The following is a 20,362-nucleotide window of genomic DNA, read 5'->3' as shown; positions in this document are numbered from 1 at the left end:
AAATGTCATAAATCTTCTGTTTTTGTTAGGCTGGAAAGATTGTGGCAGGAAGAACTGAAAGAAAGTGGGCCTGATGATGCTTCTCTCCGGAGGGTTGTGTGGATTTTCTGCCGCACCAGGCTCATCCTTTCCATAGTGTCTCTGATGATCACGCAGCTCGCGGGTTTCAGTGGACCAGTAAGTAATATCCATCCTTTTTTTAACAACCCCAGAGGGCTCCATCTCATGGCCAACTGTAAAATCTTAAGGTTTCATTGCAGAATCACTTAAATGTTTTGACTAGCTAGAAATTTTGGGGTAAAATTCAAGAGCGATGCAATAATCCAAGATAGGATTCCTACAGCTGATGGATCAGTTGCTGAATACCCAGGCAAGTTCTTGGAGAAGGGAGGGGGAGTTTAGGTATCCTGGAGGAAATGGACTTTTTGGTTTTTGTCTTTGGTTTTGAGTATAGTTTAAAGTCCTTCCCTAACTGCATAAGCTTAACTGCATAACTTGCTTTTTTCATAAGATTTTTATGTGCTGGTCTTCTAATTGTTTTTCTCTTTGAAATTCTGTAAATTTATCTTGGAATAAAATTCAGTCTGATAAAAACGCTAATCTTAAGTTATTGGCATTAATAACAGGCTTCAAGAAGTGGACCGAAACAATTCTATGAGAGCACTGCTTAGAAACTAATGTGAGCAGGTCTCAAGAAGTCTGTGGGCATAGTCTTTACTGATCCTACAGAGAATGGCCAGACAGGTTTCAGGCAGAAGTGTTAGAAAACGTTGTTGCCTCTAGGAACGGCTGCTGTTTGTTGCTAAGGGTCCTATTGAAGATATCAACATGGGACTTGACATTCACACCATTTTTTGTCACCTGTTTGTTGCACGTGATGTGCAGATTTAAAGTTGAAATTTTGACTAAATTTATTCTCTACACATTTCCCTTGAGGAGTAGGAGCAGTATTACTGCTAGTAGTACACATTTCAGTGTGCTGGTAAGCTGGAGGTTCATTTCTTGGGTAAGTACACTTGGGTGCACTGTTAGGTGAAATGTCTTTTTAAAATGTTTTCCTGCTTTTAAATGTCTTATCAAAATGATGTTCTGTTTTTTAAGTCTCCTTAAAGTTTGCCTTGTTTCATGTAATATGAATAACAATGAATGTTTTTGTGGTATTGTTTTCTTTGTAATATTTTATAGTTGTCTTTATTATAAAATATATGAACATACTTTGATAATTAACAATAAATCATGCTTAAGGTTTTAACAGCACTAGATTTTCCCAAGAAGAGCTTCTGTCATTGTTTCACTACAGGGCTTGAGGAGCTGTTTTATCTTTAGCAAAGAATCTGCAGCAGGGTTACCCCTAATTTCTGTAGCATAATGGTCTTAATTTGTTTCAGCCAAACTGCTGAATGAGAGAGAGTGAGAGGGGAAAGGAAAAAACAAACCAGCTTGATTATGTTGGGGGCTACTGCTGCAACGGGTGCTTGATATGGGCAACTTAAAATTATCTATAGACAGTTGCCCATTTACAGACAACCTTATTCATTTTTCTGAATAAGGCGCAATTAAGTTTTGGTTCCACCATTTGGCATGAAAATAAGTCTTTACCATCCCTCCTCCCTGTTTTTAAAATGGCATGCCTCCGGGATATGCCTGTGCTGTCTCCTCAGAAGTTATCAGTGCTTTCTTGTATTGTTACACTGTTTCACCTGAAGGTGAAAAGGGAGATCAGGAAGAGCACTTGACTTGACCTCATGTACTGGAGGAAAATTATAAAAGTGGAGTTAAACACTATATTAAACTTCAAAAATTTTAATTGAGTGTCTATGATCTTGAAATGCCAGCAAACTGCTGTGCCTTTGCTAATGAGCATTGTGATGGTTATAACTGGAAAGGAGTTGATCAAGACTTCCTGTGTGGACTCTTGCTTTGGTATGGGTTTTGGGGTTTTTTTGGTATCAGATCCTTCAAGGGTCTTCCCCTTTTTTTATTTTGAAAAATTTTGCATCTGGCACAGAATCTGAACTAATAACCTGGTCAGCTGCATGTCAGACTGCCTTGTAATAACCATCAGAATGTACTAGTATAGTTGATATATTATTTACCTCCAGTAAATACTTGTTGCTATTTGATCAGCTACCAAAACTTTCAAGTTCTGGTGGAGGAGCAAAGAAGTTTCTTGATTACTAAACATAATCAGTTTAACTCCAGGTCTGAACAGTGTAGCCATTTGCTACTGTTCAGAGCTATTCTTCCCATTTGGAAGATAGGGAAACTTGCTATTTTAGTGGAGCACAGCTTGACAGTTTGGTCAGTTATTGGAGGGGGGAGTGGTAAGCTACAGGAGGTAAGTTTTCCAGTTTCCCAGTTGGCTCCAGCTGCAGCCTGCCTCATGCTGTGGCGTGCTGGCTGCAGCAGGGATGCCGGCACTGCAGTGGGACCAGTGACAGAAGCTGTTCTTCAGCATTTTCAGGATGGCTGTTTTCTGCGTCAGGATGAGGCATTCCTGCTGGGCAGAGCCACCGCCAAGAGCAAAGGTAAGGTAATGTTTATTCCATGGGAATGCTTAAGACAGCCGAGCAGCTTGTACCAACCACTCTGGTAATAGCCACAGGAGCTCTTTTACCCCCTTAGCTTAGTTTATATACTGTAATGTTTTTGTTTGGTAAATAACTTTATGCTGGATTCTTTTCATTAAACTAATATGAATTTGAATAGTACTTGTTCAGATGTGAATGTTAATTTTCTGTGACTTTTTTCCCCTCCCTTTTCAAAATTCTTTAATCTGCTGTTTCCTCTTTTCTTTCTTCCGGAACAAAAATAAATTGGGGTATAATGTAAGCTGGCCTCTATTTCATCATGGGAGATGCTGAATCTATAAAATAGTGCTGCAAAATTGCACTAAAGTTTTGGGAGGAATGAGACCCCAGGAAACATCTGCTATCTTTATACATCCTCTCTTGGAGACTTTCAGCAATGCTGTGGTGTGTGAGAAAATGCTTGCAGTCTGCGACCATGCTGAGTTACAGCTCGTGAGGAAAAAGGGGGATTTTCACCCCAATTCACTCAGTGACTCAGTTGCATATGTTGGATTGAATACTGGAAAAAGAAGTCAGTAATCTCCACAGTAACTGCAAACCAACTCTATGCAGTTGTGATCCAAACAGTTGATGTAAAATTAAATCCAATCAGGAGAAAGTTGGAATGCAATAGATCTGTGAATGTGAGCTCCTCACATTTGTTCAGTGATCGGTATGTAAATTTTCTCAGTGGCCATTCTAGAACCTGATGGACATCTGGCTTTAATTCACACCTGTGAAAAAGAGCAAAATTATTTACAGCATGTTTCCTTGGTTCTGATGTGCAGAATTATTTTCCTCTGAACAGATGAATTTGATCTCCTCTTTTTTTTTTTTATTTGGTGCTGGGCTGTAGCTATCAAAACCTTTGCTGGAGTAGTGGGGTTTTGGTTTTTTTTCTCTCTTCAAACTATTCAGAACTCCTACTTGCAAAACGTGATTTAGCCAAGAGGACTTCAACGGACTATGAAGTGAAAGGCTTCTCAAATATTTTCTTTGGTCTCAATTTTTTTTTTTTTTTTTTTGTTGATTTTTCTTGTGGGCAAAGGTAATTCTCTACTCTGTACTAGTATATTGAAAGCACCAGTATCTTAAAACATCATTTATTGAAAAGCTCTCTAGGAAGTCTTTTACTGTCTGTGAAGCCTTACTGTAGAATACTTTTGAAACCAGATTTAAGAATTTGTGCAGCCTCAGAAGTCTCCTCTGTTGGTACCTTCAAGTTTGACTTCTTTTGGACTTCGTGAACAAATACCATTCTGTTTTTGTATCTTTATAACTTTGTGTGTAGATTCAAATCTAATTTGTTAGAAGCTAAGACTGACTGTTAGATATTAGCCCTTTATAATTATCCTGTATGTGCAGATTGTATGCTTATACAATGGTCTACCTGTTGTATAGTGTTTTTGAGATGTTACCATTTAAGATGACACTTCATTTCAAATAAAAGCCTATTGTTTCGCAGTTAATAATATTTAATGCTGGTGGTTGTGAATTGTATGATGTTATATTATGCTATTGGACTACAAAGAGCTGGAGTTGTGAATTGGTGGTTCTGGGGGCTGTCCTCTTTCTGCAGGTGATGTTTGAAATGTGATTCCTGAGGTAAAGTGTTTATGTTCTTGGGGGAAGAGGGTATGGGGAGGGATTGAATGATTCATTTTTTTTGTCTTTTTTTTTTTTTTCTCCCCTGTCCCCAATGATTTGTGGTATTGCGTACCTTGTGCTTTCTGCTTGTTTTTTTCTTTACTATTAAACTGCTGATGTTTATTTCCAGGAATGTTTTGCAAATGTCCTTCTCACTCTTCCCCTCTACAACTGTAGGTACATTGTTCCTTTTTATCAAATAAGCACGTTTGAAGCAAACCAAAGATAAAGTAAAAAAGGTCTTAATATCACGTAAAGGAATGTTTCTTAATGTGTGCAGATGTATAAGTAGTGACTATATTTTAAAACTCTTCTATATGATAATGCATTGCTTTCAGCTAACTGACACATTTATGTTAAGTTAGAAGACACGGAGGATTAGAAGCGTGCTGCGAGGAATATGGTTCCAAATTAAACTCTCTTTACTTACTAAATTTGATTCAGTGCTTGGCTCTCAGCAGGGCTTGTGTTACAGTACTTCTTGTATTGACACCTTTTACTTCTGGAAAGAAGATGCTTTCTATTTCAAACGGCTCTTCTAAAAGCAAAGTAGCCTACTTATTTCTAACTTAACATAAAGTTGTTGTATGGTCTTCTGGGATGATGGGGTGTTCATGCAAGCCTGCATTTCTTCCTGTAGGCATTCGTTGTGAAACACCTCTTGGAGTATACCCAGCAGAGTGAGTCCAACCTGCAGTACAGCTTGTTTTTAGTTTTTGGCATCTTTATGACGGAAGTGGTGCGATCGTGGTCCCTGGCACTAACCTGGGCATTGAATTATCGCACGGGGGTCAGACTGCGTGGGGCTGTCCTGACAATGGCATTTAAAAAAATTCTTAAGCTGAAGAACATCAAGGAGAAGTCTCTTGGAGAGGTAAGCTGCAGCCTTGTTTTGGAAATGGCAGTGTGAAAAGGGGTGTGTGATATATTCCTTTGCGAATGAGCTGTGCCTTAAAACTAAATAATTTGTTTTGTCTGTTTTTCAGCTCATAAATGTTTGTTCCAATGATGGTCAGAGGATGTTTGAAGCTGCAGCAGTTGGCAGTTTGTTGGCTGGAGGCCCTATTGTAGCCATCTTGGGAATGGTTTATAATGTGATTATTCTGGGTCCAACAGGCTTCTTGGGATCTGCTGTCTTCATACTCTTCTACCCAGCAATGGTGAGTGGGAAAGAGTTAAGACTTCCTTTATTTTTCTTAAGTCAGACAAATGTATAGTTCTGAATAAAAGGTGTTGAGATGTGCTAGATTTAGCCAGTTTATGGCATTGCACATTATTGAAGGTGTTTATAAGATAGTGTATGAAGCAGAAATTTGGAAACAGGAAGCTCAAAGTGATAAAATTAGAAAATAGGGGTAGGAAAGCTGATAGATTTGGCTGAGACTAATATTCATAGCTAAATGAAACTTCAGAATATTCAGGTGCTCATGGTTGAGGTTGGAAAGACATGAGGCCTCCAGCTTGTGTATGAGAGCTCAGTGTTGCATAAGCAGTGTTACTGATTTCTTGACTCAACACAAGATGTTGAAAAACACATCTGGCACAGTTTGTTCTTGATGAGGTATTCCTGCTTCTGCTGAGCTGTGAAATAGGCTAGTTCAAGCCAAAATCTTCTTGCCTATAAAATGCCTATAAGACTGCTGAAGACTTGTCACTGTATTCACAATACATCTTTTTTAAACCATGGAGGCTGAATACTGTGAGGTTCACTGTGGTCCAATTTATCTGGCCAAAAGTAAAGGATTATGTAGTGGGAATTGCATTTTAGAGGGGAATGAGGAGTGGAGTTTGAACATGTTTTTCAGTTCTTTTCAGCAGTCGTCCTTTATTGATGGGGGACTTCAAAAGAGTTTTTAGGTGTATGAAGAAAGGCAAGGAGGTAAAACTTCCTAAAGCAGTGTGTTAGGTTGGAATTTCAGACCAGGAATGGGATGAATGTAGGAGTAGCAGATACCTTAAAACATGTCAAACACCTTTCTGTTTTTAGATTAGTTTAGTAAATATGTTAAAAACTGGTTTACTACCTTCATAGCACTGGCATAGACTAGAAATTGATCTGGCTGGGCAGAGTCCTGATTTGCCTTACAGAATCAGGTTAAAAGGCTGGCTAAAATGGAGGGTCAACTCCGTGTGTCTTTAGGTTAAATTTATGCTTCAGAAACTTTAAACTGGTACTATTCAATATTGGTAAAAGTACACGCTTTTATTCTCTCAAATTTTTGTTGAAATTTGCCCTCACGAGTCTGGTGCTTGGTGCAGATGGGGCGGGAGGAAATTAATGGTGTTTCCAGCCTGAGTTTTATGTTAGAGCAGCAGTTGCCTTGCCCTATCCCTGAATCCCCTTTTCAGATTAAAAATTAATTTTCTCTGGTAATTAGGATTTGAATGTACTTGCATTTTCTGAGCTGCCATTAATGTTTCATGGTGTTGTCTTTTGTTTCAGATGTTTGTGTCACGCCTCACAGCTTATTTCAGAAGAAAATGCGTAGCAACAACTGATGAACGTGTGCAAAAGATGAATGAAGTTCTTAATTACATTAAATTCATTAAAATGTATGCCTGGGTCAAGCCATTTTCTCAGAACGTTCAAAGTGAGTTCCCACATGTCTCCTTTGCTGCAGATGCCCCATTGCTTTGTAGCCTGGTGCATCCTGACTTTGTGCTGTAGGTGCTGCTGTACGAGCAGTGTAGGAACACTGTCATCTGTCTCCGTGTTATGCCCCGTGGGTTGAACAAACAGACTGGTTTCTGAAATTTCACCTTCTAGTGTAATGATGTTTGTGGCATGACACTAATCTTAAATTTTTTCAATTTTGTTCCCCTTTTATAATTTAATAAATGTGCTGGCTGGTCTGTTTAAAAAAAAGTTAAAAATCCCTATATTCATGTGGTGATTACAAACCATTAGTTTCCTCCTCTATAATTGCTTTCTTTATGAGAAGGTTTATAATGTGATAAACATTAAAGTGTAGAGTTAGGCCTCTTACTCACTGTTTATGGTGCTATGGTACTGTCTGTTGTATGTCCCCCCGAATCACAGTTCAGACGTGGTGCCCCTATTTGTATTTCTAGAAATTCGTGAGGAGGAACGCAAAATCTTGGAGCGTGCGGGCTACTTCCAGAGCATCACTGTGGGAGTGGCCCCCATTGTTGTTGTCATTGCCAGTGTGGTGACCTTTTCTGTCCATATGATTCTTGGCTATGACCTTACAGCAGCTCAGGTAAACTGTTGAAAACATTCTTTACGCTTTTGCTTCTGTAGCTTTCCTGCTGAGCCATTTCCTGTGTGGCTGTGGCCTTGTGGCTAGGCTGTATCCTCGATTACAGAAGTGAACATCTGATGGCTGTGATAGCAGCAGGTGTAGCCTTATATTTTGCACAAAAGGCTCTTGGTACTCTTTTGTGCTGACCTTCCTCTGAACAGGGTTTGGGCTGAATGTAAATAAGTCCTCCTGTTTGCTGTTTGGATGGGGCATTGGGGATTACTCTGCTTTTGTTTTGCAGTGTGCTTGGATGCAAACAGCACAAATGTCTAAAAATACGGTTTGAATTTGTGCCTTCACTAGTAGGTTAATGCAGAATTTGCTGGCTGCTGCTTTTGTTAGACCTACAGGCAGAACAGGTCTGTCCTGGTGTGTTAAAAGCACTAGAGAAGGAGTTGGGTAGATTTGCTGTTTTCTGCTGTTTGAGAATATGTTGAATGTTTAAATGTTTGTTCTTGGACTGGGCCTTTTCTACAGTTTTGACTTGCTGCTCTGCTGTTTCAGCTTTTAGAAAGCTGGAGCTGTTAGAATGTTGCGTGCAAATGTGATTGTTTTTCTTGTGTTGTTTCTAGGCATTCACAGTGGTCACTGTCTTTAACTCAATGACTTTTGCTCTGAAAGTAACTCCGTTCTCAGTGAAGTCTCTGTCTGAGGCATCTGTTTCTGTTGACAGATTTAAGGTAAGCAGTCATTTGGTCTCATAGTTTTCACTGTAAGTGTGGAGTGTTGTATGTGTTCAGTAGATGCAAAAGGAACACTCGGAAGGTAATATGATTTTAATGGCAGAGAATTTATTTTTCTTTACGTTTAGCATTCCAGATTATTTGATTCTGCAAGAGATACAAATGTAGTAAAGGAATATTAGCAGTTTAAGAATAAAATAATACCAGTGTGAGAAGCAAAATAGTCAGATTCAATAATTTTATGATTTTGAAGTTGGCCACAGGAAGAGATAAGAGTGAAGGACTTGCTGGCTCACAGTATAATATTTTTTAACTCCATTTTAAGAACGTCTGTATGAAAAGACTGCTACATGTGTACCATGAAATTTTATGCTTTGCTAATAAAACTTTTTGAAAATATCAGGTGTTAAGTATGCAGGTTAACAAAAAAAGAGTGGAGTTTTATCTGTGGTCATAGAACCCTGAGGTTTTATATTTCCAGACCTGATTAAGTGACTGAAATTCCTCCAATCAGTAAAATGGAGTTGTGATCTGGCAAAACAGAAAATGTAAAACCCTGATAATGAGCAGTCTTCTCATGTCATGGGGATTGGAGGATGAATACAGTGTGTGCACTTTATGAACTCAGAGGGGAGACGTTTACTTTGTCTTGTCTCTTGAAGATGACAGTGTATTACACATCACGGAAATTTCCAAAATGGAAAATAGCACTTTCCAAATAGAAGCTTTCACAAGCTTTGACAGATACATGGAGTCTGTGTGATGCATTCTGTGTGAAGAAAACAGGATCTGTAAAGAGGTTTTGAGATTCCGTTGCTTTTGAGCAATTGTGCTTTATCTTCTGAGTCAGCCTAAAATCAGCCTGCTGAAATCCAAGTGCACTAAAGGGAATTTTCTTTGGGAGGGAAGAGAAGGAAAAGGAAATTGAATTACCTCCCAGTTTGGCTATAAATTGTGTAGGAAGTGTAACATAAGGTGGGGATACTCTGACATCACAATAAAAATTTAATTGACTTTTTGGCTCTGTAAATGAGTATGAGCTTTCTTATGAATGTGTGATTCAGACATAGCAATTGCAAGAATAAATAAGGCTGGGAATTGAGAATTTTTAGTCACAAAAGACTACTTGATTCAAAACAAATTGCGTAAGTGGCAAACATTTTATCATGTAATTAAACTGTGTGAAAAATGTCTTCCTAATCTGTTGATTATAAATACTGATGGATGTGGTGGAAAACATGATACAGTTGACTTAATGGCTTACTTCTTATTGCCAAGCAGCCCAAGTTAGATCAACTACGCTTGTGCAAGATGACTTTTTCCCAGCAGAAAAGTTGATGGGTAAAGGCTCAATTTAAAAGCCATTCTGTCTCCTTCCATAATGAATTGGTGTACAGGACAAGTCAGTCACTTTGTCTCTAGTGACCTCTCCTTTCCAACCTGTGTGTTCTGCTCATGTGTTTTTAATCTGGAACATACAGAGCTGCAGTTGCAAACAGTGTCAAAGGAAGAAGGCCCTGTCATACCACATCCAGAGGATTGCAGTTCTGTGAAAGTCGAGTGTATCCAAGTGCTTCCACCACATCCAGGAATGCCCCAGCCACTTAGCAGACCTGGAGTTAGTTTACACTAATGAGCTACCTTTTGCTCTTCAGCTTCCTCCTACTATATAGCCTGATGTGTTTTGCTGCGTGAGTGTGCCGTAGGCTTGTCTCCCAGTCTTGATCAGGTGTCTCATCTTTACACCTCTCTCACAACTCCTATCAGAGTTTATTTCTAATGGAAGAGGTTCATATGATAAAGAAAAAACCAGCCAATCCTCACACCGCGATAGAGGTGAAAAATGCTACCTTGGCTTGGGACTTCTCCCACGCCAGCGTCCAGAGCTCACCAAAGTTGACCCCCAAAGTGAAAAAAGACAAGAAAGTCACCAAGAACAAGAAAGAGAAAATGAAGCTACAGAATGAGGGACAGCAAGCTGTGCTGGCAGAGCAGAGGGGCCATCTTCTAGTGGACAGTGATGACCATCACAGCCCTGAAGAGGAGCACAAGATCATCCACTTGGTTAACCTTCGGCTTCAGAGGACTCTGTACAACATTGACTTGGAGATAGAAAAGGTAAGAAGAAATGAAAGGAGGAAATCTGAGCTTTTAAAAGGTCTCATTTTAGCTGCCCCCCTGGAACAGAGAGCTGTGTGCTGTTTCGTTTTGTATGAAATGGGGCATATTGCTTTTGTGCAGTCCTGTAATATCCATGGCAACTGCAGTATCCAGGACGCAGTGTCTGATCTTGCTGTAAACAGCTGTGCCATTTTAGCAACTAGGTCTTTGCAAACAGCCTCTGAAACAAGAGCAGGCTGTATAGCTTCCACATCCAGCTGAGGGGTTTGCAGCTCCTAGGACAGTGTGTGAGCCACTGAGCTCAGAGAATCTGCAGGGCACCAGCTACCAGGTGCTGGTGAACAGTGTGTTCCTGCAGTGGTTTGATAATTTTGCAGGGTTTCAGTTGTACTCTGGTTGAACATTTCAGGTGATTAGGTGTTCCAATGGAGCATAACAGTGCTTTTCATTGAAGAATGTACAATTTTCTTCCTTGAGAATTTTTATACAGTAGGATGCAGGTTTTCAAGAATTACAGAAGCACTTGGAGCTATTGCTCCAAGATGGGTAAAAGCATGTAAGATGTCAAAGAAAAAGTATTGAACTTAATTATCTACAAATACAAAAGCTTTGCAGTCTGGCAGTTGGATGTTGTAATAATGAGATCCATATATTTATGAAGATATTAATGGTTAAATTGTCTTACGTAGTTATGCAAATAAAGGAGAGTTCAAACTATTTTAAACAGAAAAAAAAATCTATATTTTAAACTCTGGGGGAGAAGGCATATAGTTTAAAAAATTGCCTCAAAGAGTACGGTTACTTGTAAATGTAAAGGCTGGTTTTGTCTCAGAAGTGTGCTATCAAGAGAAGGCCAGCAATGTGTTCCACAAGTGTCTCTATAGCTTTTTGGTTCACTTTACATTTTTTGCAAAAGGAATAAAAATAGTTTTAATAAATTAATTGTTTAATGCTGGTATTAACCCACCCATTATATTGCAGAAAAATTCTTTGAAATGACTGAATTCTAGTATTTTTTTGGTTGTTCTTTAGCAAATAGGGTCTAAGTGGCAAGGAGTTTTACTGGACCCATATATGCTAATTTTTTTTCTTTCAGACTTTTCCTCTTTATATCTTTCCTTATCACTCTCAAAAGCATCTTAGTACATTCTGTTCAGGCAGGCCTTGGTGTTTTTGGTTTATTGATCCTCTGAGCCTGTATCCCTAGTAAGAAAGAAGCTGATCTTCGAATTACTTTTATTTTTACCAGTAGAGTTGATTTCAGTTTTATTTCACTGTGGGATTGCATTCACTCTATACAAGTTGAGTATTAAAATGCTGACTCTTGCTTTTTTTGTCTGTTATGTATCTTGATAGCTGTCATTCATATCCAGCTGTCCTCTCAGAGGTACTGAAGGTAGCCTGAATTCTGAAAGGGATGAAAATGTAAGAAATGAGTTATCATAATTTTTTCCTTTCTCTTTAGGGAAAACTTGTTGGAATTTGTGGCAGTGTGGGGAGCGGAAAAACTTCACTTATCTCAGCAATTTTAGGACAGGTGAGAAATCCTGTGTTGAGCACTTCTGCTCTTCTTTCCCATCTCCTATTTCACTTACTTGTACTCTGTAGGATGAGGTCTACTCTAAACATGGGGTAGCATAATCTCCCAGCTGGTCTGTAATTCCAGATGACCCTGTTGGAGGGGAGCATTGCAGTAAGTGGGACGTTTGCGTACGTGGCCCAGCAGGCCTGGATTCTCAACGCCACTCTCCGGGACAACATCCTTTTTGGCAAGGACTACGATGAAGAAAGGTTTGTCAGACTGCTTGCTGATTTTCGTGAAAGCTTGGTAATTCTTGGCCCAAGCGTGGGGAAAAAATTAATGCAGAGTACACTGCAGATAAAGCCTCTGTGCCCTTCTGGAGTCTAAGTCTCTTCGAAGTCCCATCTTGCATGTGGCCCTGTGGCTGGTGGCTGTCAGTGTGCCTGTCACTGCTCCTTGCAGTGAGGCTGGGCCTCATCCTGGGCCTCTGGTTAAAACCAGCAGCTGCTGTGAGCAGCACTAAAGTGGTATTTGCTCTTGCTGTCCTGGCCTTGCCCTCTTCAAACACAGCAACTGCTGTGTGCAATGTACTGACATCTTCCATGGCCCCCCTCCAGTGGGGGACTCTCCTGTGGACCTTAGCCAATTATCCCTGAAAACAAATTGTCTCTTTATCCTCACAGTGTTTCTGAAGTAGGTGATTAATTATTACCCTCAGTTTTCTCCTGAGATTTCGAGGCAGATGATTTGTTTTAGGCTGCTGGAATATCTGCTATTAGTGTAGAAAATGATACAATGCTGTACTAGCTAAATAATTGTGGGGTAAATCAGTGTTCTTAACTATTTATCTACTGGTTCTTCAGATACAATACTGTGCTGAATGGTTGCTGTCTAAGGCCTGACCTGGCCATCCTTCCAAATGGGGACCTGACAGAGGTATATTTTGCTTATGCTAAACTAATTAATAGATGGAGAAAAGAGTTGTGGTTTGGCAGGGTAAGCTGGAGTTGGGGGTACATCAGTCCTGGGGTGTACATGAGCCAAGCTGTTGAATGCACTCTGTTGAGCTGAGCTTAGTGTGCCCTGGACTGTTAAGAGTTGTACCCTGTTTTATACTCAGATGTTGACTGTTTGGGAATTTTTGTATTGTGTTGTGAATTTAGCTGCCTTAACCAGGACCTAATTGAACTTGATTTAAAATAGCTAAGGAAACAATGGCTATGTTAATTCATAAAAGGTAAAACAAACAAAGGAAATACTGCCACGTTTCAAGCATATTAACCTTGAGTTTGAATGTATAACATGCCACAAAGTGGACACCTAAACTTGAATTTAATACAAAATATCATGGGGGAGTATATTTATATAAATACATAAAAATGAATATTATGGTCTGCTTTATTCTGGTCATCTGTGGTGCTGAAGAAATAAAATAATGTGTGTGTCTCTGTGCAGATTGGTGAACGAGGGGCTAACCTGAGTGGGGGACAGCGTCAGAGAATCAGCCTGGCTCGAGCCCTGTACAGTGACAGGGACATTTACATCCTTGATGACCCCCTTAGTGCCTTAGATGCTCACGTTGGAAATCACATTTTTAACAGTGCAATAAGGAAGCACCTGAAGTCAAAGACTGTCCTTTTCATCACGCATCAGCTTCAGGTACTCAATCTCCCATACTTTTTCTTGGACTTTCTTGAAATGCTTTGTCAATCAGTTGCCTTTCCATACTGGAAATTTCTGTGCCCTGACCTGTGACAGGACAACCCTGTCTGTGTATAGAATGTGTGGTTTACATCTATAAACTAGGTTTGCAAATATGCACTGAGCACAGTTTAATTATTTGGTACCAGTGCTGCTTGGTGTCTGATTGGGACTGATAACACTTGACTAAAGAAAATTTACCAGAGAAATAAGTATCCTGTTGAAAAATATTTTTGCTAACTTCCCATAAAGCTATTTTATCACAGCAGAAAGCAGTTATATTTGGTGTCAGTAAATCAGAACTGATGTACCTGAGATTTTTTTTGCCATCTTCTGTGCATAAAAATATTAGTGCTTAGTCAACCAGTATTTGCAATATTTAAGTATCCTGAGTCATGTCTTCCAGAAGAGATTGGTTTTGACAGGACACAAAAACATTTTATTTGTGTAGTGTGAGTAATCACGGTGCTCTAGTCTGAGGAGGACCTCTGAAAATCAGCTGTCTGTTATGTGGGAATAGGTGTGCTGTGTGCCAGTGTCCACAAGCTACTGAGAAGGGATGTGTGGGAGTGTTTGGTCATTGAACGTCGTGCTAGAGACTTGTTCTTACTGCCACTTTTTCCAGTATCTTGTTGACTGTGATGAAGTGATCTTCATGAAAGAAGGCTGCATTACTGAGCGAGGCAGTCATGAGGAACTGATGAATTTAAATGGGGATTATGCAACTATTTTTAATAGCCTACAGCTGGGAGAAACACCGCATATTGAGGTACTTGTTTATTTTAGAGTACTCTGACTCTTGACTATTCTGAGGTGAACCAAGTGATCTTGTTGGAAGCCTGGAAAATGGCTTCACACATTTTCATGGGTTGATCTGACCAGTAGATTTCCTATAGAATAATCTGTGCTTCATTAGCACGTTGTCACAGTTTTGTTTTTAGGGAATGTGTGCTAGAGAGGACTCTGCCAATGAGCTCATGAGTTAATCATGAAAATATTGTAGTGTCTTCCCTGGTGATGCTCAAAGCAGGAAGTTTGTCTCTCTTATTGTACACACCTTAATTTACCTCCAAGTTAGCACAGATCTTCAACAACCTTTGTCTGAAAAAAAATCTTACTGGCTTGTTTCTACTTCTTCAATGGAGTGTGACTGAGGCACAGCAGGTGTGACACAACTTGTCAGACATTAGATGTAAGAGTATTTTGGAAGCATAACTGAAAATGCAGTGTTTTGGGGGAGTTTGAGAAAAAATGTTTTGCCTTGACACTAATTCTGTTATGAAAAAAAGTCTGTAAATGCAAACTTGAATATGTGCTCTAGTATTTCAGTTGGTGCAAAAATTGTAAATCTAGAAAATAACAAGAACCATTCAGTACAACAACGTCTACATTTTCAGCAATTTAATTTTTCCCACTTTTTGGCTATTTGTTTCCTGAAATTAATCTCTGGAGTAAGGATCTTTGCATTTTGTTTTATAATAACTTACTTGTCTACATTTTGTATGCATTTTCTCTTAGAAAAAAAAGATAAAAAGTACATCAGTAATTTATTTTTTAAGAGATGAGAGGCTCCTTACTCACAATACATTTAAAACAAAACATTTCTGAGAAGGAAGCATTGTAAGAATTACAGATATAGAAGGAGCTTGGTGACACATTCTCCTGGGAGATGTTTGTGAAAGAAGCAAAAGGATACGATGCATTGTTCTGCATGTCCTTTGAGGCATGATGATTATAGTTCTGCCATTTTAAGACTAATATAATGATAGTGAGCAAGAGATTCTCCAGTCTTCATGCGTGGCTGACCTTCAATGTCACTGTAAACATTAGCTCATGGAAGGACAGTTAAATTGCATTCCCTATGGGATAAGAATAAATGGATGATCAGTTGGATTCTCCGTGGTTTGATCTCGTGTAAAGTGTGGGAGGGCAACCCTGAACATGGTGTATAAGGGGTTTCAGTCCATGCAGGCTGACTCTGAACAGGCAGTAACTCCCAGTTATGGGAATATGGCTGGGTTTAGAACAGTGCTTGTGCGTGCTCTTTAGTGTTTGGATATTGTATTTCTGGAAGATCAAGTTAACCTGACTTTCCTTAAGAAAGCTCTCATGAAATGTCTGTAAGTGCTGGAGTGCTTGGGGAAAAGAGCCTCTTTAAAAAATTGTGAGTTATTTTTACAAGGGCTAGGGAGATTATATCTTTCTTGCAGTAGTAGGGCTATCATTCCTCTACCGTGTACACTCATAATTTCACTGATTCTGGAAATTAACCTTGCATTCTACCTATAGAGGTTGGTAGTAGTTCAGATTAATAGAGAAGGAGAATTTATTCCATCAGAGTTGTCAATCATCTGTAATAAATGTGAAGTTAATACCCTCTTTGACATGAATGCTGAGCTATTGAAAGCCTTTGTCCTTAGGTTGCAGATTAGTGAAAGTTTGTGTTTAGGTATGAAAGTGTCAAAGGCAGCTACTCCCATATGTTTAGTGTCATTGTTTTCCTGCAGATTAATATAAAGAAGAACACAAACAATTCACTGAAAAGGCCCCAGGATAAAAGTACCAAAACAGGGTCTGTGAAGAAGGAGAAAGTTGTAAAGAAGGAAGAGGAGGGTAACTATGTAATCAAATTTCTGGCTGTAATTATTTTGTACTCCAATAAGATCAAAACATGTGGTTCAAAGTAGATTGTTAATGTACCTCTAAGGTTTTGGAAGCTGTCTCAATCCTAATCACTTAGTGTGGTTGATAGGATGCAGGTAGTGGGCAAAGAACATTCATTAATTCATTAAATATGGGTGCCTGTACAATGTTTTTAAGTTCAATCAGGCTGCTGTTGGTCAGATGCCATCAGCACAAAGGAGCTGGTACTGCCTTGTCTCCCACACCACCTCTCCCTCCTGTCCTAAAAGGGCCGTGTGTACAGCTTGGCACTCAGTCCTGGGCAGGACATGGCATTTATGGATGAGGGGAAGGTCTGACCTCTGTAATTCTCTGTTTAATGTTAGCTTTGAACTTCACGGTTTAAAAAGCAATAGTGAGGCCAATCCCAGCCTAACATTTAAGTCTGTGCTGATAAGGCTTTTTCAGCTGTACCGTGACTTAAATGATTCTGTAGAAATGTGACTTTGAAAAACTGTTTGAACCACTTAAGTTCTAAGCGTGAAGTAAAGCGCGTGTTTTTGAAAGTACTCTGCACAGTTTGAAAGACTAATTTTGTATGTGTTCGCAAATTTGTAGGAGTTTCATGGAAGAGCTTTCTTTTCCTCATTCCCTCTTAATCCTCTGTTGTTTCACAGGCCAGTTGGTGCAGTTGGAAGAAAAAGGCAAAGGCTCTGTCCCCTGGTCTGTTTATGGTGTCTACATTCAGGCAGCTGGAGGCCCCTTTGCATTCCTCATCATCATGGCACTGTTTGTGCTGAATGTGGGCAGCACAGCTTTTAGCAACTGGTGGTTGAGTTTCTGGATCAAGCAAGGCAGTGGAGTAAGTTAAATAGCTTTTTTACTCTTGTGTCTAATGGGATGGGGGTTTGCTCTGCTAGACTAATCCCAAACAGTCCTGTGAGACCAAATGGTGTTCCCTAATTTAAATAAGTTGTAAGACTCACTAGGGAGTTCATCTCCAAGAATAAGAGAGCTCCAGTAATAAGAAAGATATAATAGTTTATGTGGTTTAATACTGCCCTCTTCTTCCTTTTCTTGGTTAGTGTAAGAAAAGGAAGTGAAAATATGAAAGAGGCCAACAAGCTAATTTTAGTGTTTTGCTTGAATGTGATCTTACAGCTACAGAATAATTTTTGTTAAAATATGGCTTTGAGTCAAATGACTTGGAAATTGCTTTGAAGATTCTGATGACCTGGGGTGGTTTGGTCTTTTTCCCACTCTCAGGGCTTTGATTGCAAGTCTTGTTGCATTTAAAAATCCAAATATAACTGCAAGAGATTTTTGTGGGGGCACAGAGAGAAAGCTACTAATCTCAGAGATGAAATAATGAAGTGCAGATGGCCAACAATATTAGAATCAGCAATGAGGTCCTTAAACATACTTTAAAATCAAAAATAAAAGAGAGAATGAGAATTTGTAATAGTGTGACAGTTAAGAATTTATTACGTTGTGGCAGAAATAACAGTGTTTGGTAGAGAGATCTATCCAAGGTGAATATGGCTGTGTGGTGGTATGCAAGTATCTGATACTGTTCAGAAGAACACAAGAAATAAGCATGAAATGAGAGGTTATGAATCAAATGAGATAGCATTGTGGTAGTATTTTGAAAGATATTGTATGAAAAAGATCAAGGGCTACAAATCTACAAGTCAAGCATCTCTGCCAGGGAAAAGTTTCTGAAGTATTCAATGGTCATTGAAGTACTTTAAAGAAGAAATATCAAATATAGTGGGAGAAGACACAAGGCAGTTAAATTCTGCCACATGTAACGTATACGTGCTTCATCCTTGTCATGACCAACCTCTGAAACCTTGAATTTTCTGCAGAACACCACTGTGACTTTGGGAAATGAGACTGTCATAAGCAACAGTATGAAAGATAACCCTCACATGCATTACTATGCTGGCATCTATGCACTGTCTATGGCAGTTATGTTGATCCTGAAAGCTGTTCGTGGTGTGGTCTTTGTAAAGGTATGTGCCAGTGCTGGTGTTCTTCTCCCCCTCCTCCTACTTCTGCACATTGCTGTCACTGTGGTTCTTTTAGTCATCTCCCAAGAGTGCCTTTTGAACCAGAGTCAATCATGGATTGTAGTGTTTTCATAGCCAGCTCTTGAGGCTGCACTATGTTTCTGTTAAACTTCTGCCCAAATTAACAGCTTCCTCCATTGGTTGGAAGCACAGAATGCAGTAAAAAACCTCTTACAGTTGGAGAGAGAAACAGAGTAGAATACTTGGGTGCCAAAGGAGAAGCAGTGGCCGGAGCACAAACACAGCTTTATAACCCTGCAATGTTTTCTGCATTGTCAGGGAACTCTCAGAGCATCCTCAAGGCTCCATGACGAGCTCTTCCGACGGATTCTGCGTAGCCCCATGAAGTTCTTTGACACTACACCCACTGGGAGGATCCTCAACAGGTTTTCCAAAGACATGGATGAAGGTATGTCACACTCTATGCCCTGTAAATCCCGTATTCAGACCTCCCAATTAACTCCTGAATACTCTCTAGTCTGTTGCTGTTGGGGTGGTTGTACGCTATGTCTGTTGCCAAATGTGCACTTGCAGTAAACAAAGTAGGAATTGGGTTGTACCTGGGTTATGATTCTAGAAGGCAGCTGATGGCTCAGGCATGATCATTCACTTACAAAGAAGGAAATGGGCTGCTGCTGTTGTACTTCTAGGCTGCACATGGGCTCTCAGCAGTTAATGCAGGGACAACTTAAAATATCAGAGTGAAGCTGATGTGCAGCAGAGGTGGTAATTGGGTCAGAGTTCCATCAGTGCTATTCTGCAAATGGGAATAATTAGACTGCCAGCAATGCAGAAGGTAAAAACATCTCAATGAAAATGTACATTTTAAATTTGACTTAACTAAGAGAAATCACTGTCTTTGTTACTGATGTACAGCTGGACTCAGTTAATTTCTATAGGTTTAGTTTTCTGTACTTAAGATCTTCTTTTCCTTCCATTTCACCAGTTGACGTTCGTTTGCCGTTTCAAGCGGAAATGTTCATCCAGAACGTCATCCTTGTGTTCTTCTGTGTGGGGGTGGTTTCTGGGGTTTTCCCCTGGTTCCTGGTGGCAGTGGGGCCCCTCATTGTCCTGTTCACAGTTCTTCATGTTGTGTCTAGGTAAGTGCACCAGCTGCTTTGGCTAAAAGTACAGATATTTTCACCCTCAAATACAACATAGTGGTTGGCATGTGGTGGTTCTGCATGAAACTCAAAGTGCTTCTTTCCTTCCAGAGTCTTTATTCGAGAGCTCAAGCGTCTGGACAACATCACACAGTCTCCATTCTTGTCTCACATTACATCTAGCATCCAGGGTCTCTCCACAATCCATGCCTACCACAAAGGACAGGAATTTCTGCACAGGTCAGTCTAGATATCCATCTGGGAATGGTGGAGCACAAAGTTGAATGCAACAGCTTCTGGCATTCAGAAGGATTTATTACTGGGGTCTGATGGATTGTTGGTTCTATGACTGAAAGTTACTTTTCTTGGGAAGAAAGTTGGGAGAACAGAAGGAAGGGTAAGGGAAAACTGGGAAGAGCAGTCAGTGGTGGCGAAAGTTTGCAAACCGTGCCATCATGTTTTGGTTTGAAACTTGGTCAGTGACAAGTCTTCCCACCCTGAATCCTGATACTGGAACAGGCGTTTAAATAGGTCTGATATTTGTGAACATCAGGCTCATGGAGTCTACTAACCTTTGCTGTGTTTGTTTCAGGTACCAGGAGCTGCTGGATGACAACCAGGCCCCGTTTTACCTGTTCAGCTGCGCCATGCGCTGGCTGGCTGTGCGCCTGGACATTATCAGCATTGCTCTGATCACAACCACTGGCCTTATGATTGTCCTGATGCATGGCCAGATCCCTCCTGCCTATGCTGGGCTGGCCATCTCATATGCTGTGCAGGTGAGTTTACAGCCCACATACTGTAATACTTAATTTCTCTCTTAATGCAGATATTGCTAATGAGCAAACAGCGTCCCGTGCTGGCTCAGAGGAGCTGCAGGGCTCTGAGCACTCGTGTTGGAGCTGCTGTTTGGCCTCTTCTGCCTCCTTGTGGCGCCGAGTTGAAATTAAAGAGCTTAGACACCACAAACTTAAAGCTGTTCTCTTGGGAAACGTTTCTAAGCTGCTGGTTTCTCAAGGGATTCATAAATTATGGTGATTTGAAGATGAACTATTTCA

At 40.0% G+C, this 20,362-nt stretch overlaps 1 protein-coding gene across 6 annotated transcripts in view; it reads left to right on the top strand.

Annotated features, from left to right (window-relative positions):
• Positions 1–20,362, top strand: part of ABCC5 (ATP binding cassette subfamily C member 5) — a 67,906-nt gene that overhangs the window by 15,412 nt on the left and 32,132 nt on the right. For 4 of the 6 annotated variants that reach the window (XM_066193466.1, XM_066193459.1, XM_066193461.1 and 1 more), the window contains 19 exons: positions 30–177; positions 4,858–5,091; positions 5,204–5,377; positions 6,661–6,808; positions 7,290–7,438; positions 8,053–8,160; positions 9,931–10,281; positions 11,750–11,821; positions 11,951–12,075; positions 12,670–12,742; positions 13,262–13,465; positions 14,133–14,276; positions 16,015–16,120; positions 16,807–16,991; positions 17,998–18,144; positions 18,481–18,610; positions 19,148–19,301; positions 19,416–19,544; positions 19,897–20,083. In XM_066193466.1, the coding sequence (XP_066049563.1) occupies positions 30–177; positions 4,858–5,091; positions 5,204–5,377; positions 6,661–6,808; positions 7,290–7,438; positions 8,053–8,160; positions 9,931–10,281; positions 11,750–11,821; positions 11,951–12,075; positions 12,670–12,742; positions 13,262–13,465; positions 14,133–14,276; positions 16,015–16,120; positions 16,807–16,991; positions 17,998–18,144; positions 18,481–18,610; positions 19,148–19,301; positions 19,416–19,544; positions 19,897–20,083 (2,968 nt within the window). Of the gene's footprint in view, positions 1–29; positions 178–2,455; positions 5,092–5,203; positions 5,378–6,660; positions 6,809–7,289; positions 7,439–8,052; positions 8,161–9,930; positions 10,282–11,749; positions 11,822–11,950; positions 12,076–12,669; positions 12,743–13,261; positions 13,466–14,132; positions 14,277–16,014; positions 16,121–16,806; positions 16,992–17,997; positions 18,145–18,480; positions 18,611–19,147; positions 19,302–19,415; positions 19,545–19,896; positions 20,084–20,362 lie in introns of those variants that run through there. The other 2 variants (XM_066193463.1, XM_066193465.1) reach the window with 2 other exon arrangements.

The sequence above is a fragment of the Chamaea fasciata genome, unplaced genomic scaffold (assembly GCF_029207755.1).
Source record: "Chamaea fasciata isolate MVZ Bird 193981 ecotype frontalis unplaced genomic scaffold, bChaFas1.0.hap1 SCAF_11, whole genome shotgun sequence".
Classification (NCBI taxonomy): Eukaryota; Metazoa; Chordata; class Aves; order Passeriformes; family Sylviidae; genus Chamaea; species Chamaea fasciata.
This window is presented reverse-complemented; position numbering and strand designations above follow the sequence as displayed.